We start from the raw sequence: 26,123 nt of genomic DNA, 5'->3' as shown, positions 1-26,123 counted from the left end.
AATATGCTAGCAATAGACATATTGCTATCTATGGAATATTAACTTTACAAATTAAAATGAAATATTGCGAAAATTTGCCAGAAATATTTGTGTTATACTACTGTGTGTATACGTACGTGCGCACACATAATATATAAATATTACGTTAAATGTAATATTTATTTACAAAGTGCGGCAATCAACAGATAAACGTAGCAGCATTCAATTTCTCATAATTAAAAATCTACCCGAGATATGATAAAAGGAACAATATTATGAGTTCTTCAGTTATAAAATAACAATAAAATAAAATAACTTTTCTGAAATAACGGTAAGATAAGCTCTGAAAATTGAACTTTAATAGCGTCTTCCATTAAAAAAAATTTGCTTGCACTCAGTGCCCCCTAGTTTTTCAGTTTCTTGTTGGGATAACACAAAACAACACACCAGTTTTGCATTCTTAACGGAAAATATTTAAAAACTCAGTTTAAAAAAAAACGGAAAATTAAAAAATTAAATATAATTGCAAAGTAGTAATTAAAAATTAAGTTGCAAAAGTATATAAGCTTTTTAGATAATTAATATTTTAAAATTGTTTTTCAAAAATATAATATAAATAATGTATATAATATTATTGTGATACACACACACACACACACACACACACACACACACACACACACAAAACATGTTATTACATTATTCACATTATTAAAAATATAGCCTTAAAAAATCAGAATCACCTGATCGGTTTTTAAATATAATAATTGTAAAATTTACGAAAAAAATAATTTTGCAATGTTTTAACGGAAACAAATTTTGTTCTTACTCAGTAATTTTTTTATAGAAAAAAATAATATTTTTATAATCTATAATTTTTGGTTTTTATTTTTCTTACTCTTTGTAATAAAATTTTATCTTCACTCGATGAAGACAATTTTAAAAATTAATTTATTAAACATAAAATTCATTGTCGCAGCAATTAAATAATGTAATACTGAAGTGGCCCAGCCTCTATACTCAGGACCAGTTTTACCGCACTCAGTGCAAATAGAAATTATATTGCTGTTATATTACGTGCTATTTAGAATATAATTGTTTTGCTTTTACAATCTATAAGACTTTGCAAAATCGCTAATCGATTCAAAGGATAAAAAAAAAGGGAACAAATTTTTCGTATATATACGTGTGTAAGTGCCTATGTACGTGTATGTATCATGTTTGCATATGTTGTATGTGTATTGTCTATTCGTATATGAAAGCACATATAAGTATTAGATGATTACGTTCTTCGAATTATTTCTCGAAGTTTGAAATCGACGCGCAACCTGCACGCACCGTCGTATAAACTTACGTCAACTTACGTCAATACTTCACCCTGACGTATCCTTGTCTAGAATTATTTTTCTTTTTCTTACTAATAATGCGACGATTGTGAATTTACGCTGTCCTACAGTCTGTTTTCTGAGGAGAAAGAAGCTTTTCTTAATGATCAAATCAAGAAAGAAGCGATGATAAGGATCGATAAATAATTTAACTCGAACTTCTGTGCCTTTTCGAATTAAGTATTCATGAAAGCCTTAGAATCTGATTTTACTTAATCTGAAATAGTTCATAGCGTCATTTTAATAGTTTTGATCGTATTCTTGTTACATGATAGTCCTTAGCAAATGAATAAATCGATTAAAGACACAGGTCTAACCTTCAGGAACAATATTCATTAATTTTTCTTTCTGTTTTTCACTGAACTTCTTTTCTATTGTTTTATTGATTTTTTTTCTATATTTCGATTTGTAATAAGTATATACGATTCTTTCAGTCCTTATAAATTTCAAATATTTTTGAGATTCAAAATATACTTTGATGAAGATAAAGAAAAATATATACATAAAGAAATATTTTATTCCTGAAAGTCTTGAATTATCAATGCGCGCGTGGCATTAAATCGAGAAAATTTCTTCGAGGATATCATCTCGCTTCTTTTTCTCCCCTTTCACGTATATTTTTTTGAACAATTACTAGCTACGAAAGCACATGGACAGACCAACCCATAGGACATAACGGAGTGGAACAATAATTTTATTCCAGGAAGGGCTGTCTTATCAAAATGATAAATTGTTCGTAGTTCTTCATCAAAGCGTCCTCTTCCTCTTCTCTTTGTTGCTGTTTTGAAGAACGTTATTTCTAATTCTCTGTGCCGTTATTGCCTTTTCCCCAGAATTTGTCGAAGCGATTTCGCGCCTTCTCTAATACGTCGCTCGCTGTTGAACGTTGCAACGAACTCGGTATTGTTGATGTTTCCAAAACATGATAACTACCCGCGATACTACTTCCGGTGCTAACACCTGTCTCTCCAGTACCGCTAATACTGCTACTGCCGCCGCCAGTACTTTGAGATGGTGATTCGGCCTCAAGAACGCGATAACTCTGCTGTGATACAGGCAATGATGATGTCGTTATCACCGGCGCTGTTGCCATCGGTATATTGCTTTCCGTTTTTTTTTCCCTCTCGAACATTGAATCTTCTAGGCATCTCATGTTCGTATCCACTGTTGATTTTATCGACGATTCTGGGCATTGCCGTTCTGTCCCCTCAATATCGGTGATCTCCTAAAATTAAACGCGAGAATAATTATTAAATTATAATATCTTTCACGAGGCATTGTGATTGTCGTTTTATATACATTGTACAAGTATCGTACAACACAATAATTGAGTTCCTAAGAAAATGTTGTGTTATATATGAAATTATGTTACATACAGTATGTGTGTTTATCTTATCTGTATAAAATTAACTAGATAATTAATTTAGATTATGTAGATAATTTATGTATAAATCTATATAAAATAATAAGCTAGATAATAATCTAAATAAAGAAATGATTATTTTTTAACTTTAGCTAGAATGTATATTAGAATGTATGTTATCTCTATCTTTATCTTAAGAAAATGTAAAAATTAGAGGAAGTTCGTCAATATTGGCACAGGCCTTCTAAAGCAGCATTTTTTTATTTCTCGGAAATTAAACAATTAACACTGCTATATTAATACTGATAAAAATATAGTCTGTTTAGATATGTAAAAAAACAAAAATTTAAATAGTTTATACATTCATGACCTTCTTCTATATAAAATGTACTAAAAACGTATCTAACTTAATTTAATTTATACATATCAAGATAGTGGCTCGCGCCAAGTAAACACGCAGCGCGAAATCGACCGTGTATGTACTATACTCGAGTGCGCGACTTGCGAGATCTCAAAAACGACTAAACTGATCGAGTTCTAACTAGGCTCAATCGAAAGTTTGGGGTGTAATCACTTCTATTAATCTAGGCTAGCAGTGCAGCGAAAAAAAAAAAATCTTATAAGTGCGTTATTCCGTTTCATGCATGATGCGATAGTACACAACGTTTGTTTATAAAATACGCCACCAACGAGATGTATATGTGTAATATTAATTAATGGGTGCAGAATTTTATCTTTGGATCAAAAGACATGATAATGCCTTGCGCCAAATGTGTGTATCCCGAGTCAGTGCGAGGTTGTTATAACAATGGTATTTGTTCAGTTTTGCGTCCTCACTTCCAAGATCGATGAATTTAGACTCATTCGACGCTGTTTTGCACAAAACGAAAGAATCTGGCAGAAATAAGCGTTGCTCTGCTCCGCGAAGCGACCTTTGTAAAGTTGGCACCTTATTTTTTTTTAATTTATTTTTTTTTTGATGTTCTGAATGTACTCTGAAAATGTCTAGAGTTCTCTATTAATTTTAAAAATAGTTCGAATTAAGCTAAAAAATCGATGATTTAATTTTGGGGATATATGCTAACTTCACAAAATGAAAAGTCTAAATCAGCAATAACTTTAAAATTATTAAAAATAATTAAATTTGCTATTAAGATTTTTTGTAGAACTCTCTCTTGAGATGCTATCCAGAATTCTCAACACTTGCCAAAACTAAAAAAAATTTTTCCAGGATGCTAACTTTACAAAACTTTCTTTAAACCAGTTACAACTTTGTAAATATGAAAAATAATTAATTTTGTCATTAATTGAAATTTCTAATAGAATTCTTGAGGTGCTATTTAGAACTCCGATCGAATCGCCGGAATTACGAAAAAATTTTGCATCCCCGTCGGGACTTGGAAAATTTTCGATCCGACATATGAAAAGTCGTAAGAACTTTCTACCAGTTTTAGCGTTTCGAACGTTAAAAGATATTGTCAGAAGTCTTGAGATGCTACTCAGAACTTCCATTATGATCGTAATTAGTATTGATCCAAATACTTATAATCCAATACTTTCATCAATACTCTATTCGGTATTATTGATCAGTATTATTTTTTTGTAAGAGATTCTTTGTAGCTGAACTTTTTGGATGGTTTATCTTCTTTCTTTTTCTTCTCACGAGAGAAAAAAATAAAAGAAAAAAAATGAAAGAAAAAAAGGAAATATGAATTATGCAAGATTAGTTAAAAAAAGACTTATAATTTATTTCTGACCTTTTCATCTTTTGTTGGAGTTCCTTGCACGTTCGTGAGCAATGGACTGTCCCTTTCCGAGTCTAAGTCCTTATGACCGTTTATGCCGCTAAAACTACCAAGCGAAACGCTTTCGCTTTCGGGTGATTTGTAGCCGGAGTGTTGGGAATGTTGCAATTTATGTTGAGCTGCGAGTTCTGGCGGTGCTGATTGTGGTGCCGATGGAACCGAGGACGGTGCCCATGTCTTTGCCTCACTATGCGGACGTGTGAGAGGTTCTTCGAAAGAAACAAAATTGCGATAATGATAATATTTTTGACATGAATCAGATGTAATAACAAAATGTAATAGAGTTTTTACAATTAGATATAGGTGGCTAGTCGTTTTGATATTTAATTGATACCGTGCTGTAGCAATAAAAACTGGGTACCCATATTGACTGAACCATATTGACTGAAAAATTATGAATTTGTTTCAACTTATTATCAATTTGTTTCAATTTATTTTGATTCGCTTGCCTTATTCATTAGCAGAGACCAAACCGCGGTGCTTTTCCCCATTCCCACCGCGCGCTGGCAGCCGCAAAAAAGTAATATATGCGACTGTGCCAGTTTAGTAATTAGAAAATATAACAAAAAGAGCATTGTTGTGTAAAGTGCTAAAATATTTTTTTTTTTAATAAGTATATGTGCGTACGTATATATGTATGTATGTATGAATATATGTATGTACTGCAATCTATCAAGTAAAAGCGTGGTTGGGTTAATTTATAAAAAGAATGTATCAAACATATTAAAAATGTTAAAGACATATATGCATTATATTCGATCAGAACAAAGATGCAATTATATTAATAAGATGTCTAATCACTACCGGCGTCGATAATTGGAATCTCTGAGGCATGCTTTCGACCAAATTTATGACGTTCTAGCGACAAGAATCTCCAAATCCGACTAATCTCGCGAGATAACTGCTTCAAAGTATACGTGCACTTTTCATGCCATTTGCGCGCGCGGTGGATTACGCGTTTATTTGAAAGTATTTTTATTTATTCAAGAATATTGAATTTCTTATTGCAAATAAATTATTTCTTTCGTTTAACAAGAAATTTACTTAAAAGTACTTTTATTTATTCAAATGCATTGGTTTTTTCGCCCAATAAAATATTTCTATTTACATGATTTTACTCATTTAAGAAACTCAAGTTTTTTTATTGTAAAGAAATGATTTATTTTAGTTTAGAAATGATACTATTCCATACCATTAAATCATTACTTAGAGGAAGGAAATTGAGATATACGAAATAATTTACTTAAAAAAATGAAATATTTATTTACAAGCATACATTATTTATTGTTGTGAAAGAAATACTTACTTGTATCAAAGAAATCTATTTAAAAAAAATGCATTTATATTTGTTTCAAAAGAATTTTTTTTTCAATGTACATACGTACGTACGTACATGTATACATATATACGTACACACATACACATATACGAAAAGATATTTTAGCACTTTACCGGTGCTTTTTTTGCTACATTAAAATACTAGACTGACGCGACGTATATGGTACTCCTCGCGATATTCGGCCGCTAGCATGCGCTTGGAGAGGAAAACACGGCATCGCAATCCGGTCTCTGTTCATAAGTTCAGATGCGTTCATTGTTCAGATATCTGTGAAGTAAAGAGTGTTCAAAATGTTATTATTCGAATTTATTCATTTGACTTTGATTTTATACGATATGCGTTTATCAAACGCCACTACCCAGGTTCAATGTGCACCCCGTGGAGGTTGACGGTCGAATTTTTAATTTAAAAAAAGTACATGTAATTTGGATGATTTTTCGCAAAGTTGCATCACTTTGATTGCCTAAAAATTCGGTCAAAATTTTTGTCTCGTTTTTTTTGCGCCAGTGTATTACACTTTAATATCGCGATTGAATAACTTTCAAAACTTTGCTGCATCATAGAAAAGAAAGACATAAATTCCAAAAACGAAGAAAATACTACTTTACTAAAAGCAAATAAATGGTCGCAGTTTCAATACATTTATACAAAACTGATTATTTAATAGAATTAGAACAACTGCCCACTTGACTTGTAAAACAATACTTTATTTCATGTTTTCAATTTTATCCCTTAGGGTCGATTGTCCCAACTTCTTGGTAAACTTATCTATCGGGTAAATATATCTATTTATTTAAGAAAAAAAAGATGGACACATGCCTACATGATGGATAAGTTTATCAAGAAGTTTAGAACAACCAGCTCTTATAGAGATAAAGACAACGTTTCACTATACCCCGTATCTCACCCGCTCCCCTAAAAAATATAAAATTTTAATATAAACGCAACGTGATGATTGATATTACATTTATCATTCTAAAATCATATCAATATCAGTATTAACCAGTTAGCACTGGAAATTTCAACACTAGACGTTGGGCCAGATTAGAGCTATTTGTAAATTTCCATCTGGGAAAGTTTTAAAAGTACAATTAATTTCCCTAAAAAGTTAGAATTTTGCAGTTACAACCTTTTATCGAGAATTTTGCCGTCTTACCTTCTCGGACATTTTGAGTAACGGTGAAAGTCTTGCCGGTATCGAGGGGTACGGTCCAATTTACGGGTTCCGGCGAGCGCATGATCATCTGTTCCGGTGACTTTACTCTCGTTGGCTCTGGTGGGCTCTTCACCACCGGTTCGTCGTCTAGCCAAGGACTTGGTTGGGTGACAGGTGCTGCCTTTGCTATTTGCGATGGTGGCGTCGACGCGACGCTCGAATCCCCGCCGGTGACATTCCCGTTTATTTGGGATTCCGCTGTCACTGGAACGTTTGAAATGAGTCGCTTTACCGTCAATGTAGATAATCGTTCTATATTCCCAACCCCCCTCCCCCCATGTTCCCCGAAGCTTGCACTCGATGAGTTGAATTATATTTAAATATTATATTCCATATATTTTGTCTTTCTTTAATCTACTTATTTATGTATCAAAAAGTAATAATCAACAACATTCGTGATTACAATTATTGCGTTGTGATTCAGTTCAAAATTTGCAGTTTAAAATTTTCTGTAATTAAAGATCACAATGTTGTGCAAATTGTTTGTTTCTTATTATCGTCGAAGCGATAAAGTTATAGTTGTATTTGTCTGGCCAAATTCAACGTATTTTTTTTATATGTATATTTATGTATGTGAATTACAAAAGTTGTTGCGGACTGCAGTGGGGGATTAGATTGATGATATCACTAATGTGAGCTTAATATGTTCGAATTTAGACGTTTGCATTATGCATACACATGTCTGACGTGTTCTGGCAGGCCAATTTGTATGCAGGCAAAATATATTAGATTTATTTTATGTGCATTTTGGATGTCAGAACACGTCCATTAATTTCACTTTTATATCTATTTGTCAAATGTTTATATACTGCTCAAATACTGTTTACAATGTTAAAAAACGTTATTTGGGCAGTCTAAAATTTGTCTAATTTATTCTAGAACAGCAAACACGATAAAAAAGCACCTAAAGTCGGTCTTTTGTGCACGAGTGCAAAAAGCCATTACGCCCGTGTTCTATACTATATTTTTCGTTATCTGTGTGTCAATGTGTGGTCCCTTGATCGTTGGGTTCTTGCAAATTTACAGGTTAGTTAGGTTCACGAAAGCGATGAAGTGTCGGTTAATTCTGCGTGAGTTACCATATTTGTCGCGAAATGACACGCATGCAAGTGTTAAAATGATCAAATGTGCTAAAAAAGTCGTGCTAGAATATTTTTCACCATGATTAACGTTATCTGTTAGAGTACAAAAACTGTGCAATAATGTTAAACAAAGCTGCGAAGCTGTATATTGCACGGGATATGGTCATATGGCTAAAGCGGTCAAAATGATTTTATATTTATATTTATATTACTATAAAATATATTTTTTTATTGAAGAAAACATTTTTATACAGTCTACAATATTGAATAAAGTATTAAAAAATTTTTTTTCTAATTTGTTAATTTTTACTCACAAGTATTAAAAAAATTCCTGAAAGAACACCTAATTTTAAACGCGTTATACGAGTTGTCCCCTTTATAATGATATCTTTTTATGTTGAAATATTCCCCACTAATTATGCTGATAAGCATTATCTTCTTAGAAACAGAGTTTTCACCATTTTTTATGATTCTTTTTTTCTTCAGCTTTGTAAATGTTTAATTGTTTTCTGTTTTAAAGTATACTTTTGCTTTTTTAAAAGTATTTTAGCACTTTTCAAACCATTTCTTATTGCTATTGTTTTCTTCTTTTTAAACTTAGTTTCGTATTTTAATACATACAATCAATTTTATGGTTTGTTTTAAATACAAAATATATAATTTAAGATATCTTATTTAATTACTCATATGATCTCTGTGTTAATATAAAAGACTTTTTGTGTATTCAGATTTATAAAAAAATTTTAAACATTAGCATATATATTTTTGCGAAGTTCACTAATTTTATATGACATTTTGCTATATAGTAGATATCTATAATATGAGTTTATAAAGCTTATTTAAATTGTTAATATTTTTATTTATATTATAAAAGTATTTATATGTATAAAATAAATACTTCTTGTTATATAAAATACATATGTAAATAAATAAAATATAAATAAACATTAAAATTTCTAAAATAAACACAAATAATACATAAAGAGTATAAATTTTATTCATACCAAATCTAATAAAATTATATGTGCATAAGATACATTAGGGTATTATTTATTTTAACAAAAAAAAATTTTTTGAGACAGGTACTCTTTCAGTTTATTTATAATTATAAGAATGTAATATAATAATGTTTTAAAACTTTTAAATAAAATGTAAGGATTGCTACTAGTACTTAAAGTTATCATTTTTCACAACTTAAACTGCTGGTAACGACTTACATTTTATTTAAAAGTAAAAAAGAAATTACTGTGTTATCTTCTTAAAGTTATGAACAAAACAGAAATGTCTGTTTTAAAATGTTTTTGTTAAATAAGCAACACTCTAATAAACATACAACATATTGGATATATATGTTACCTATGTTCTATAAATGTGAGTGGTATGTACTGTGACGTTCTTGGTACATACTGCTTGTATTGAAAATGTACTGCTTATATATGAAAATATTCTGATTATGCACTGGATAAACGGAAAAGGCAGACAGGAATATTTTTAGTATGTATTAAGAATATTACAGTACGTATTTCGAATATTCTGAGAATATCAATAATATACTTTTTATGATATTCTCTGAACATTCTCAGTATCTCTTTGTGCTGTTAGATCTACTATAGCATTGCTTAATTTTGTAATCGGAGAAGCGGTCACCTAGTCATCTGCCATCAACGTTGCTTGACCTCGAAGATCATATGGAAACTGACATTTTGTGATTATTCATAAATAGATGATGTTTAAGAATACATTTGTTATAGATCAGTTTAATAGATGTTATCTGAATGATGAAAAACATATATAGGTAAATTATATTTTTAAATATAAATACTTTTTAATTCTTTACTGATTTTTACATATGTAAAATAGCATGTGGGACAACTTATGGAAAGTTTTCTCTGTTTAAGAAAAAGTAAAAAAATAGATATTATTTTTTATAGTTTGATTCGAGGAAGTCGGTTAAAATTATATCACGAAAACACATAAAAAATTAAGTTTCAGAAAAACATGTAATATCGCAGTTCCGTTAAAAATGCACAAAGTTGTTTTTACAATTAAATAATCGCGGTTCGGCGATGTAGAACAATTTTGGAATAGAATGTAGACGTTTGTATTTTGAACAACTCTTAGATATAATCTAGACAAATTGTTATCTTTAATTGTTAAATAAGTTTGACTAGTTTTTAAACATTTTTAATAAAATGTAAACATCAATTTTCTGCATAAGTCTCCGATTATACCTAATACATTCTATTCAAATATGTATATTAAATAATTTGAATTTGATCATAATTTCGATTTAGTATTTTTATGACAACTCCTAGAAAAAATTAAATGGACTATAGATGTTTTATATTAATGTTATTGTATTATGTTTTTACACTCCGGGCTGTTTGGATATTTATATGTATAAATCTGTCCAGTTATGTCTATTCGATAAAAAATTTATCTGAAATATATTATATTATTGTATGTCTAAAATATATTATGTATCTGGAAATATATTTAGCACTTGTCTGTCATGTTTAATTCTTGTCAAGTTGGTCTGTCAGGGTGAACATAGATGAAAAAATTATTTTGCTGCAATATTTTGCGAATTATTGACACATGATAATTAAGTTATTCTGGAAAATATATTTAACGATTTATTTATTTACTCAACTATAATATATTTTATGCTATATGTGATAATTATAGACAAGCGTATACAGTGAATGAGCAAAAAGACTAAAGAAAGATATTTAAATTTGTATTATTATTTTTACTATTAACAATCTTTTATATGTGTCATCAGACAGAACTCCAATATTAATCAACATTGAAAATACAAATTACACTGCTATGACAAGATACAATATCTTTGTCCCTACATCGTTAGGCAAGAAAAGTTAGATTTTTGGAAATATTTTAATATATTATTTTGATATCTTTATAAAAATCAAAAGATTTAATGCCGGAATCGAGTGCAGGCTAGATTTTCTCTTGAGTGTAAGTAAAGACTATATGAAGGTTGCTAATGTATATTACAATAGATACATTGGCATGTGCAAGATGCAATAAAAGTACAACAATTACATATTGTTACATAAACATGGAGAGAGAGAGAGAGAGAGAGAGGGGGGGGGAGAGAGAGAGAGAGAGAGAGAGAGAGAGAGAGAGAGAGAGAGAGAGAGAGAGAGAGAGAGAGTCTTGTTACGGTTGAAAATTCGAGTAGATTTAGCCAATATGTCTGTCAAAAACGAGTGAATAAGAAATCTTGTAGAAATTATCAAAATTACAGTATTCTAACGTTCTATAATATATCCCAAGTTCTATTATTATATAATAACTGGAAATTCTGCTCGATTTTATTAAAATATATTTAATCGTATACGCTTATTGATGTAATTAAATCATTTTTCTCAGGGTAAAAAACACACTATAATACATTACTATGAATAAAATCTAAAAATATTTTATCTAAAGAAGAAAAAAAGTTACACAGTAATTTGTATAAAATTGTACTTTCTTTCAAGTATTCATAGTGCAAACAGATAGATAATTATATTATGAACATAGACTCCAAATTTTAACTTCCAGAACTGGAAATAATAAATTATAAACATTGGCCTTTGCACATTAAATTTGATGAGTGATATCTAAAGAAAATTTCTGCATTTTTGGATCGTTTACATCATGTTGGAAAAAGCAAAAATCTCGTTGGATATCGTTTACCGCGTACAGAAGGCATAACACCATTACATAACGGTGCCATTATTTTGTTATAACAACAATTTAGTAATAACGTAACAGTTTTCATAATAGTAAAGGGTTAAAATAAATACTTTTGATAAATAACTTGTTACCATTAATTATGCATTATTCATTGAAAAAATGTAATTCGTATATTACATAACATATATGAAAGTAACGCACCTTTACGTTAATACATTAAATTACCTTCACTCGTTACGTAACAAATGAGTTACTTTTTTTTATTGAGTTAATTGTTAAACAATATTAGTGAAAAATGATTATTTCAACCCTAGCTTTATTATTACCATTACTGTTATGAAAAATTATGTCATTACCGAATTGTTAGTATAAAAAAAATAAAACTAATGGTAATTCATTACTTGTATATACTTCCCATTCTTAACTCCGTTAAATCGACACTCTATGGTACAACACAACGATAGACAGAGGCAATGGCGAATAGAGAAATGAAGAGAAGAAAAGGAGAAAAAATATAGTGAATAAATGATCAACAAATAAGAAAGTGAGATATACAGAGTATTGTATTTTAATCAATTACTTGAGTATCTTGAAAACTAAATAACTTAATTAAACAATGTTTTTAAAACATTAAAACATAAAAAAAATATGCATACATAAAAAAATATTAGAATTAATATATATTGTTGTTGTATTTATATTAAATTATGAAAATGTTAATGCATTAGCATTAATTAAATTGGTAAATTCAATAAATACATCTTTTAACATAACTTTTAATTGCAGTATATTTTAATTAATAAAACTGGTATTTTTGTGATATTTTGGAATTTCGATCCTTTTTATACATCTTCTGTAGAGATGAGAGGATACAACTAAACTAAATTAAAATGATACTAGTTTGATGTAAACCTCACAACATTGCATGTATATTACAAATATTACTTTTTGTATACGAAATTTCAAATAATGCATCCACATACCAGGTATAATGGAAATAAATTAAAAAACGTGAAGTCAAAATATAATCAAACTAAGGTCATTTTGAATTAATGACCGATTTTGAAACAGTTTGATGTTCTTTTGACATCAAAGTTGACATTCAAGTTGTTTAATATGTGTTGCTTGGAGTATGTGATGAGTGTCACTTGGAGTTATAAAAATATTTTAATAACTTTTTTACTTTAATAATATATTCTATATTTAAAAAAGAAACTTTTTTTTTACAATTTTATAGCAAAATAAAATTTATTGATTGTGTCTTTATTTATTTTTTTTCTTTAACTATTGTTTTTTCCAAATTTTATTTGTCAAAATAATTATACTTTTTAAACAATACATAAAATTTATTTTATTCCGGTTCTATTTTTTACTTTTTCAAAACTGTTTAGGTTTTTTAAATTTGTTAAAAATTGACAAAAATACGATAGATTTTTAAAAAGAACTTATTTTTGCGATTTTTTCGAACCTTATTTTGTTTCAATTAATTTTTAATGTCTTTAATGATAATTAATATTATTGTGGATTATATCATTGTTTTCGTCATAAAGAGATTCATGTAGCACAATATTAATTTTAGTTTATCTGTTCAACGCAGCACGATTGGAAACGAATGGGGTATATTTTTAATACGGTATAATGTTTGAGATTGAAAAATATACGTGTACCGTTCTAGGATTAAGGTTGTTCTTATTAAGGTATACGTAATAAAATTCTGATGAGAACTGATTAAGGAAGTAATAATTTTCTGCTATTATAAAAAAACCTATTCGGACAGATATCTATCATAATATTCACATCATCCCCTCTACCACAAAATAAGTATAGTTATAGCTTGACATAGAGCGATTTTACTGTCACACTTTCCAGCAGAAGAACCTTGAATTTGTCATTAACATACTTGAAATTAATGGTTATCCCACAGAGTTAATCTTTAGGGACGTTGATTTCAGATTAAAAAAACTATTCAACAAGTTATCTGGTCACATATATTTTATTTATACGGTATTATTATTATGATATTGTCACGTTACAAAATCTCCGTTATGTTTAAAACTATTACGAATATTGATGATCTAACACTTCAAATAAATTAAGAACGTTGTAATACAGAAGTATGACGAAATATTTCATAAAGGACGTTACTAAATATATTATGATGTTTTCAACAAGGTTTTTTTTTATGATTCGGAACATTGATTTAAACATTACACACACCTACAAAATTAGGGGTCTCGAATGTTGAGTTTCGACAGCGTTTTTTAAAATTTTGTGCTGAATCCGAATCCGACTGCAAAATTGCTCTGTTTATATTAGGATTTTGAGATATTTGAGATTAAAGGTGTCAAAAATAGCGGCGTGTTTTTGGAAAATTTATTTACTTATTGTAGCGACCTGCAATTTTTTTTCAAAGTTCTAATGACAGTGTTGTATATACGGATCTTTATCTACGAAATGCAATTTGGAGCGCTCTGATATGATTATGTTTTGCCAATATATTCCACATTAAATTTTAAAGCTTTTACAATCAGAGGTACATACATTGTATTACAAACGCTATTTGCCTCGACTGTCCAGAAAATTTCTGATTTCCGTTTTCAATGGCAAGTGTCATTCTTTGTATTTTAATCCATTATTTTGGATTTGATACGTATCACTAGCCGTGAAAGGATAAAATTTTGATTTGTAATATTTGCAAAAAAATTGTATCGGGGTTCTCCAAATTGTATTTTGCACATAAAGGCCCATACTTTACGATGTACTGTCATCTGAATTTTGAAAAACAATTTTGGATTGCTACAATAAGTAAATGAACTTTGCTAAAAACGATATTTTTGACACATTTAATCTCAAATACCTCAAAATCCTAACGTAACGGGAAAATTCTAAGATCGGATCCAGTATAAAAAATATATTCTCGTAAATGACTCTTTAATCTTAATCTATCAAACCTTACAGACCTGTATTATTGATAATGATAATAATTTAAACTTTGCTTTTGTCATTTGATAATAAGTTTTGAATATGTGATCACTAAATTTATCATGAGAAAAGTTACAAATGTAGCTATACATGAAAAGAGGGTTTAATTTAAAAAAATTGACCTTTATTTTATTTTGATGCTCTAATTTGGCCTTAAACTCTCCTACATAATACTCATATAAGATACGTTACATTTTTATCTGTATTAAGTGTAAAGTAATAACGTATGTAAAAATGCTACTCACAACAAAAGCAGTATTAAATAGTGAAGTATCTGGTTTTCAATTAATTTTCTTAAGTTATTTTCTTGAGTCATTAAATATTGCATAATTTTGTTTTAATTTTAGTTTAATCTAAATGCTTTTAAGAATAAATAATTACAAAAATCATAGTAAGTAAAATTAACTCTTGCAGAAATGATTTCATGCGTATATGCGAAATCACTTGAAACTTCTTCAATTTTCATAATAAGCGCAAGAATTTTTGAAAATAATAATTGTGAAAATATGATACGTATATTTATCATTATTTCATATAAATAAAATTCAATTGGTGTATATAATATAAGTCATTTTTAGTTCTTATAGGCCCTCGTCCTTTCTTATTATTATTGTATCTCTCTTGCAGGTACCATACAGATACCATACCTAATAAAACCAGACTTCGATATCTCGTTTAGCTCCTGAGATATTCAAATATATTGATTAAAATGAGACATCTTGTACATATAAAAACGGAAACAAAAGTATTTTACATCAACCACAAAAATACATTATTATCGATAATATAGACAGAACATATATAATACACAGAATAGCGAGCACACCAAGCAAAGACAATGACTAATAACTCGACAACATTAAAAGAAAGAGCCAAAGATTATAAATCGGGACTCTCTTTTTAGACACGGCACAACATGCTACTTACTAGCTTGAACGGCGGTAGTAGCGGCTCGATTTGATGCGGATCGCGTTTCGAGGGATGATTTGGATGATGGATCATCGCCGGCGGCTGCAGCCGCAGCTGCTGGATGCCTGCGGGCCAGTTTTGCCTGAGCCTCGTCATTCGCACCACGACACCTTTGGTTTAAATCTTTAACGCCGCGCTCCGGCCTGGCCGCAGCGGCAGCGCCCGACGTAGATAGGTGATGGACGTTCGTATGAACCGAATACTTTACCGGGAAACTTTTTACCGGGGCGATACTTGCGCTAGTACTGTTAGCGGTAGTGACAGTGATGTTGGTGGTGTTGGTAGTGGTTGTGGGTTTTGCGTGATGAAGAGGGCGATGGGGAGGAGCGATAGTCGCAAGAAAAGCTAAAACATTGTACAAGAAACAGTACAATTGATGAGTTCTCTAAGCCGTATCTTGTGTGCACGCATGTCTAATTGCAATAATTATTTTCATCGAAAGTCGAAATTGATTACTAGTTAAAAAGGTATACCCCTTCATTTTCACAAAAGGGCACGGGAAGAAAACTTTTAATGGAAAGTGAATGATTGATCGTTCTGTTAACTTTTTTAATTGTCGTTAAAAGCCATTCTAAAAATTTTTTTTAATACAAACATTGCGTTTTTTATAATAATTATTAATTATTAATTATATATATTCTTTATTTATATTATATCTTGTTATTTTAATTTGCTATTTTGTTGCTATTACAAATTATATCATCACTCAAAAGATAAACAAAGCTGGATTAATTTTTCACGAAATTAATAATAAAATCTGACTTTAATTTATATAACTTATTTTAAATAACCCTGGTAGAAATTTAGTACAGCTTTTGATTGGTTATTGGACAGTTTTACTAGTTTTTATCTAGTAACTGAATAGCAAACTGTCTAGGATACCAATCAAGATGTAACGCTTTTCTCGTAGTTATATTGTATAAAAAAGCTGTATACGGATAGTAATCCGAACTCAGTTACTTAACAGTAAAAGTACCTCTTAACCTTTTAACTTCTTAATCTCTCTTGACATTTTTGTGACAGAACTACATATTTGAAGTTGTTCAAAAATTAAAATAAAAAATCAGGTCAGTTTCTAGGCAGTATTTTTGTATATAAAGAGAAATCATTAATATGATTTAGATAGTAACGGATTAAGTAGTCAGTTAAACTGTATGAATTTCTACCAGGGAAAATATTTTGTCAATTGTAAAATAAAATTTGTAAAATATAATTTTTTTAAAAGATGTAAAAGATGTGATTTTGTTATTAACATTTATGTTTTTGAACTATAGGTAGATTGCGCGCAGTCTAAGTTTTGAAATAAATGTCTTAGATATAGAAAGTCAAACTCTTTTTTGGAGTCCACTAGATCCTAGATCACAAGGGATGTTGCTATCATTTTTCAATAAAAACGACTTAATGTCTAAAAATGTCTATTAAAAATAAAAATTAAGTTTTTGTTATTAATATATCATATATCATCTATTAATATATTACATACTTTGTCGCCAATAAAAAAATTTTTATATAAAAACTAATATAAATATATATAAACTTATTATTTTATATGTATTTGTATATGTTTTTATATGAAAATTTTTTTACCAGATTATTTATTTTTATGTTATTATCATTATCAAAAATCTTAAAAATATAATCAAATTATATTAAATGCATCTCAAATAGTTTTTATTCGATCTCCTTTTATGTTGCTTTATATTATTATCATATTAATTATTACTTGTTATTACATTGAAAATTTAAATTCTATAATATTTTCAACAAAATATGAGTATTATTATTATTTACTACAATCTATTAAGTAGATACTGTCAAAACGAAGTTGCGACACTCTTGTCAATCTTGTCATTCTTGTTGTTAAGAATTGATTGTTGGATGCAGGATAAAAGTTAACAGACTGAAAAGTATACAGGATGATGAAAATATTCTGAAAGTATTGAATATCTCGTAATGCATTTAAGAAAAAAAAAATTTTATAATTAGAGTCCAATATTCGTAATCTGTTTTATTTAAGATTTCTTAAGTACAATCTTAATGCTTGAACGAATAAGGTCAAAATTGACAAAGTTGCAGTCACTCAAACTTTCAAAAATTATAAATTGGAACATTTTTTAATTTTGATTGGCTGCAACTTTATCAATTTTTATTTTAGTGCTTTGAACCTTAGGAAACATTGAAAGAACTTGTGTAGGGGCAAATAGCACTCCTGCGAAAACTGCAAAACTCCGAAAAAAAAGTTTTGCACTTTTAATTTTCAATAATTTTATAAAACCACTATTTGCCTCCGCACGAGTGTGATGTCTCTTAAAACATATCATCAAAACCAATTACAGAGTTGTATTCGCATTTTAAGACTGTATTTAAGACGGTCTTGAAAGAGACTGGTCTTAAAAATGGATTATGAAAATCGGCCATAAAGCTTCAAGAGATCTATTTGATATTTCTAACATTTTCCTGTTCATTTTGTGATGGTTTTGAGAAATTCACAAAAAAGTTTTTTGTAAGAGCACAAAAAATAAACAACTTTTGTCTAAAACATTTGTCTTATTTTTATTCTGTCTTTGCGTTGCTAGTATTCTTTATTGTTTTAATGTTTTTAAACAAATTGTTTTGTATTTCATTCAGTTTTGTTCAAAGTAATTAGTATTTTAAAATGAAACATTATAAATGTTGTGTATTTGGTTCAACCAAATATAATCTTATTATATGTAATATAAGAATCTTATTATTTGTAGGATTCCCGAAAAATGGTGATTAAAGAGCTAGGTGAAAAGAAAATTTAGGAGATAGGGGTTGAAGTATCAGAAAAAGTAACAAAATTATGCCGTTTTCTTTCTCGAGATTTTCGAAGATTTAGATTTCAATTCGAATTCCATCTTCATCCATTGTTTGGGAGTGTAATTACAAAAGGATTAGGGGTAGGGATAAAGAGGAGTAAAAACGTAAAAAAAATGTTTCACGACGTCATCTTGTAATTTTTTAGACTCAAAAAAATTCTGTCAACAAGAATTACGATTGCAATATTGAGAAAACAGTCGGATTCACTTTCACCCCCATTACAGCCGCCATATTAATTTTTCCGGAGGTTATTCATTAAAACTAATGTCATAAATGGAAAGCGCAATCCTTTTTACCACTAGAAATGTATTTATGGGATTTCTTTCTTGAGAGGTCTGGTCAAGATACGCAAGTGTCTAAAAATGGACGGTTGGGCGGAAATGGGTTAATATATCTTACATTAAATCGTGTATATAATGTATCATGTTTAAACAATAAAAATATAAAATATTTTGGAAAAATATTATATATTTTGAATAGTGAAAATATCAAATGATACGATGATCGTTGCACAAATGTGTTTGAAATATTTCTTCCTACTAGCTGATCGTCGTGTAAGCACACGAAAAATTTCCATTGCATCTGATATTTTTGCTACTATAAGTATAGCACTTTTATAACACTTTCATAAGATATTCTATATCTTTAATGTTTGAATGATGTATCATACCATTAATATCAGTGCTTCTTAAATAACTGCGACACTACACTTTTTCGTTTTAAATTAAATTTGTTACATATTTCTGATATTATTTTAACTAGCATTATCAGCCCGTCTCATAGATTATAAGAAATGTTTATTTTATTTTTCCCACTCACAACAAAAATGAATCTTTTGTAACTCTTCTTTTGCACGAGAGAGACGAATATTATGTAAGCGACGAAAAAATTTAAAGAAACGTTAGGTAGATTCGAAATCGGAATTTCTATTGTAGTTCCATAGGTTAGTTCTCTTATCGCTACGTCATACGACTCCGACTACTCTTATTTCTATTCCGTCTGCTTATAAGTCTCTAACCGACAAGAGTCTTCCGACTTCAAATTTTTTACAAATATCTGGCGACGTCAACAATTTGTAAACAGAATATCGATCATGTAATTTTTCCCCTAGGGCGGAAACGTGAAAAGTGAAAAGTTTCAAGTTACTGTCTCTTTCTATTCAACACCAATAGAAAAAGATAGTTACATGAAACTTTTCACTTTTCATGTTTCCACCCTAAGGAAAAAGTTATATAATCGCTGCCCAGATAGAAACATAAAATGTGTATTTCAATGAGATTTACAACTTTTATCCGAAATATTTTTTTAAATTCTCATTATTTACGGCAATAAATGGAAAAATTATGATTTTATAGGTTTTCATAGTTTTAGCTATGAAAATCAAATTTGCGCCAATTTTCATTATCATATCCATAATTAGCGCGCCAAAATATGTAAGAATATATAATTTTAAAAAAATTGGAGATCCGATCTACTCGGAACTTCACCCCTTTTACTTTTGTAAGTTTTTTTGATAGGTTTTTTATTCTTATTTTATAACTCAATGTTTGTTTATTATAAGAAATATTGTAAAAATGGTATTGCATGTATGGACAATGGAGTCAGTGTACTTGAAAGTTTTCTCTAAAAACAAACCTCCAAAACTTTTGCCTGGAATATTAATACAAAATAAATTCATAAGAAAGTATATCCGGCAATAAAGAAATTTTACATATATACAAGATTTTTTAAATTAAATTTATCAATTAGATTAATCATATCATCGATATCATGCATTGAAAATAATTTGCATACGACGGCGAAAAAGAAAAGAGGAAGAAACTGTGAGAAAGAAAACGTAAGAAATAATTTATAGGAAAATCGAATTTCTAATCTCTTGAAAAAAATTTTTTAGGACGATTCTGGAAGAAAAAAGTTCTGCAAAAAAGTGAACGTAAAACGCATCAAAGATCATTGTAGATCAGAAAGTGAATTAAGATGAATCATAAGAGAAGAAAAAGAGTATATTAGGAGAGCGAGCTTTTGGTATGCAGTATTTTTGAAAATATGTCAGACCGACGTGACGTGAAAGATATAGCGGATATAGCAGATGTACGTGGCCAGGTACAATAAACATACATTTATGATGTGAGACTTGTGGGGTCTCTTGTACAGTAAAACAGACCTGGGCTTAGAGATGGCGGTATAGACGATGCTGACAAGCTAATTGCTAGAGAAATCGTACCTTATAAAAAAATACTATTAGACTCGCAAAAAACTATTAAAAATTATTGAAAAACCATTCGCATCTAATATTGTTTATTATTAATTTCAATAATTTTTTCGCAAGTCCAATAGTATTTTTCTATAAGAGTAGTCATGGATTTCTATATACTTCAACGGACACATTAGCCTGCGCCAACCGCTGAAACATCCACATCTGATCAATCTAATTCACGACACGTCTTCTTTGCAATCATATATTCTCGTGCCAGAATTTATTAGGAAAAAAGTTAAGTTTTGCGAAGAGAAAAAATAATTGGAAAAAATATAAATTTTGACAAAGTAAAAGACGATGATAATATAATAATAAGGTAATAGAAACAATAATGATGATGACAATGGCAATGATGATGACGATGATGATGGTGGTGATGATGATGGTGGTAGTGGATCCATTGACTTCGCGATTGCACCACTGAAATCTTCGAGAGCTGCAGTAATCTTTTAAGCATTATATACAACAAAAGCTTTGTCGTTAATTTTTAAATCAATAGATTATTAAAAAATGATAATATATGATTAATTACAGCATGATGTTTTAATATTGTAGATTGTACAAAAAATTACTGAATAGTAGCTACATTTAAAAAGTTTGTAGCATGTAATATTACTGAAACGTATACATTTAATTCCATTTTATTTTTTTTCTTATTAGAATTATTTTTTTATTACATTTTCTTAAATCTTAAAATTCGTTCTAAGTTTAATCTTATTAGTATGTACGTTTATCATGTTGCAATAAGTACCTTACGTAACCACATAAGTGAAAAAATATTATAAAAAAATAATTAATATTATATACCAAAAACAATTTTTGATTGAATAACATTATACCGCATAAATAAGATGATTACATATTTATAGACAAATTGATAGTTTGAATAATTTAAGAACAAAAGTTACACATATTTGTTAAAATATTTGATAAGTAATAATAAATTTTCTGACAATATTACGAAATATAATGGATGTAACGGATGATACGGAATTGATGTGGGAAACTGTATCATGATTTGTCATAGGTTGAAAATAGGATCTTGCCTAATCACAAAAGACTACGAAGGCGAATAATATGCGCAAATTTTCATACAATATCTATCGATATAACTACCGATTACTAGATAAGGGTTTTAGAGGCAGAGGCAAAAAAAAATAAAAAGAAATAAAACTATCATGCATCTGCCTAAACATTAATGACGACGCAATTATGATAACTGACACTCACCGCACTCTTTTAAATTGAAAACTTTTATTATTTATTTCTTAATGCATTTACAATTTAATTTACCGTTTTAAATCAGCGTTTTAATTTTACATATAATTCGTTTTATATCCAGATAGCAAGATAGAATCATAATAATATCATATTTTAGTGACTGTTTACGTCAAAATCTAAATGTGACATTAATATGACGGTCCTAAGTCACAGGCCGATGACGTCATATCTATAGTGACAAAATGACAGCATTTTTCAAATATAACATGCCGTGTATATGACATATAAAATTGGTGATTTTCCTGGCGGAAAAATTTGTACAAAATTTTACCAAAATTTAAAAATGTTATAACAAAATATAAAAAATTACATTATAATCTACGAAATTCGTTTATCTGTTGACGAGTATACATGTCAGTAAGTACAATACGACTAAAATTATATGTCAAATATAACAAATATATATGTAAAAATTTTTTTTATTTGCATTGTTTCCCGAAACAGTTATCAATATTCACGATCTATCGCTTAATTTTTGCGATTAATCTGCAAGCAGTCACCCAAATCACAGTTACATTTAGTATTGCTTAATCTTCTGAAATCACAAAAACGGTCACGCATCCAGTTATTAGCCGCCGTTGACGTTGTTTAACTTTGAAGATCATACCGGAATTAACACTACGTGATGATGTATAATCATTTCACGTTTATAGATACATACGTATAGATACATACGTACAATAGATTAATAGGTATTGTTCAATTGTTTAAGGTATTGTTATAAAAATACGAAACATATAATTAAAAAATTAGTATAAAAGAACTTCAATGAAAAAATATATTTAGAGAGATTTATTTAAGAAAATTATAATTTGTGGTTTTTTGGAAAATTTCTAAAAAAAATTGATATAAAACATTAAAACCTCTTACAAATTTTTACTTTCAATAAACATTGTATATATTTATAGAAATTTTCCATCATAGAAAACAGAAACAGAGAATTTTAATCGGAATTTTTTAACAAGGTAATTTTTAATATTAATTAACATCTATAAATAATAAGTAAATGATAGATAAATAATAGAGAAATAACCTTAAAAACTATTAAATCACGTTATTTATATGACGATAATATGTCAAAAATATCACGTCTGTGTTACGTCATTACTTATAATACTAGTTGTTTGACGTTATATGACCTCAAAATGATGTCATAATAACGTCATCTTGCTACCTGAGTATAACTCTTACAGAGAGAAAATTAAATATAAAAAATTTGGCTTGATGCAGTGTAGCGTTATTACATTTAGACAATTTTAAAACAAAATATTTTATTATATTACATTTTAGTAAATAAATAACAAAAAATGAATAGTGATAACAAACGTATAAATAAATTTTATGAACGGTGAGCATCTCTGAAGTACAAGTTAATAATTTATAATTGTGTAATAACAAATATGATAAGTATGTACGACGATTGATTTTCGAGGCCAACAAGAACAGATAGCAGTCCAAAAGGGCATATATAATATAGATACAAATGTAAATACTCTATCTAGTTTATGCACGAAAATGCAAAGAGAACTCGACAGATTAGCTCTAATGATTTAGAAAACGATTTTCTCAGGGTACTTTCTCTAAACTTGTTGAAAATATTTCTAACACGATTAACGTAAAACATAACTTTCGGTTACATTACTTACTCGGTCGTGGATGTCTTTCAGACTCGCTGGTCTTCTCTCTGTATTCCTTAGCCTTGTCTTTTGTTTCTTTCTCTTTCTCCTTGACAAAAGAAAACAAATTTCTTAAATTAAATGTTAAATTAAGACTCATACTGAGTTGTGTGTGTGTGTGTGTGTGTGTGTGTGTGTGTGTGTGTGTGTGTGTGTGTGTGTTTCTTTGAAGAACTCCATTTAGGACGGTCAGTTTGACACAAATGCTTTGAAGCATTCTTTAATTGATCAATTCATAAAATTCTTTGTTTTGATTGGTCAGTCAAATGCTTCGATGCATTTGTAGCGTCATGTTGACCGCAGCCTTATGCATACTTACGTTATTTAGATTAGAAAAAAAGAAGGAAAGAGAATAAAAAAATAGGAAAAGAGGGGAGGTAATTGATAAGACTATGATGGATGTGTTCAATTTTTAAAATATCTTGTAGAAATGAGAAAGCAGTTATGAACTAATAAGTGTAAAGTTATGGAATTCATAATACGTATACTTTGTGTTCTAGAATAATTGTCCTAATTCTTTACATACTGTTTTAGACGTTGTAGCTACTGGTCAATGTTTATTGTGTTGTTATAAAGTGTTGTTATAAATCTACAGAATAATCAATCTACGTATGAAAGAACGTCAACGATTAAAATACATCATATAATCTTTCACCTATAAAATTACGATTTTTTAATTTAATATAAATAATAATAAAAGTTAATTTATAAATTAATTTATAATTTACAATTTAATTTTATCTTAACTTTTAACTGAGATAATTTTTTATTTATGTAACTTTTAATGTAATAGAATTTAACGTACCTAAATTAACTTTATAAATTTTTAACTCCAAATACAGTTTAAAAGAAATATCAATCAATGCATTGCCAAGACATAAAATAAGTTGTGCCATAAACTTTACTGCGCAAATTTTGATTCAAATATTGCAAAAACTAAAATCAATAAAAAATCTAATGGCATTTTTTTTTTGTTATACAATTTTGTTTGCATTCTCGTAAATACATTTATAATAATAATATAGTCTTGGAAATACAGAAATATTGCAAGTTAAACCGCCAAGTTTTTGCTTCACTATCTGTTATCATTGATAACATTTTCATTTTTCAAATAATTTGCAAATAGATTTTTACAGGATTTCTCTAAGTCTTTTTTTTAATATACTTGTATTAATTGTATTAATTTTGTATTTATTTTTGAATGCATGTGTTATATGTTCTCTTTGATAGGATCATCTTGTACCTGAAGAAAACTAATTCATTACTAATTTGTTACTAAAAGAAACGTAGCTGTAGCGATAATGGCGATAAAGTAACGTATTATTTTTCAACTTTTGATTTTTATTTAATCAAGGTCATACCTTAGTATCTTTAGTAACAGATGGTGCACGAGGGGCCTGCCGTTTAGGCGATCTGCGATCAGTGACAGTTGGTCCGAGGCTCTGCGAGCGTCCGGTTCTTGGACTATTTTTCGGACTGGACTTGGTTCGCGGCTGAATTTCGTCCCGATGCTCCTTGATGTCATCACGCCGCCGTGGTATGACGGGCTCCAACTTTTCTCTCGTTGGAGAGGGAAGCAGTGCACCGTCACCTTAATAGAACAATTTTTTTTTTTTTTTCAGAATAAATTGCAAAAGAAGAAACAATTTGTTATGCTTTGATACTTATAATAAAATTTTATACTTATATATTATATGCATATGTAATTAATAGGAATTAATTAATTAAATATAAATTAGTTAATATTATTAGATATTTTTATAAAATAATATTCTTGTTTAAATTACATACAAATTTTTATTTGTTATAATCTTGTATTAATTAGTGAGTGAATTTATATAGATTATCTTTGACAAGACAACAAAGGTAATATATTTATTAAGTTTGCAAATTAATTTGATACTTTTACATTTGGTGTTTTATAACTTTATTTTAAAATTAAATACTTTTTTATTTTTAAATTAAATTTAATCCTGCTTTTTTGTGGTTCACAAGTATGTATGGATCTCTACATTAAAAAAATTTTACCTTGATGAAACAGACGATATAACTTTACAAAAGTTATAACGTCAGTTAAAACTTTACAAAACATCTAGTAAACATGATAGCATCCAAAAAACTGTATTTGAAGTCAAATCCTGCAGACTACGACTTTGTAAAAAAATTGATTATAATTATAAGGATAATGTACGAGTATCAGTTATTCCAACAGAGGTACCACATTAACTTACACATTTAATAAT

The 26,123-nt window shown here is 28.9% G+C and overlaps 1 protein-coding gene across 18 annotated transcripts in view; it reads right to left on the bottom strand.

Moving 5' to 3' along the window:
- Positions 1-1,387: 1,387 nt before the first annotated feature.
- LOC105834274 (proteoglycan 4) overlaps positions 1,388-26,123 on the bottom strand; it is a 62,650-nt gene continuing 37,914 nt past the window's right edge. For 14 of the 18 annotated variants that reach the window (XM_036285022.1, XM_012676627.3, XM_036285023.1 and 11 more), the window contains 6 exons: positions 25,242-25,471; positions 23,851-23,929; positions 15,784-16,170; positions 7,028-7,291; positions 4,485-4,741; positions 1,388-2,589 (listed from right to left, as the gene is read on the bottom strand). In XM_036285022.1, the coding sequence (XP_036140915.1) occupies positions 2,164-2,589; positions 4,485-4,741; positions 7,028-7,291; positions 15,784-16,170; positions 23,851-23,929; positions 25,242-25,471 (1,643 nt within the window). In that variant the 3' untranslated portion in view covers positions 1,388-2,163. The remainder of the gene's footprint in view (positions 2,590-4,484; positions 4,742-7,027; positions 7,292-15,783; positions 16,171-23,850; positions 23,930-25,241; positions 25,472-26,123) is intronic. The other 4 variants (XM_012676628.3, XM_036285035.1, XM_028192455.2 and 1 more) reach the window with 4 other exon arrangements.

The sequence above is a fragment of the Monomorium pharaonis genome, chromosome 3 (genome assembly GCF_013373865.1).
Source record: "Monomorium pharaonis isolate MP-MQ-018 chromosome 3, ASM1337386v2, whole genome shotgun sequence".
In the NCBI taxonomy this organism is placed as follows: Eukaryota; Metazoa; Arthropoda; class Insecta; order Hymenoptera; family Formicidae; genus Monomorium; species Monomorium pharaonis.
This window is presented reverse-complemented; position numbering and strand designations above follow the sequence as displayed.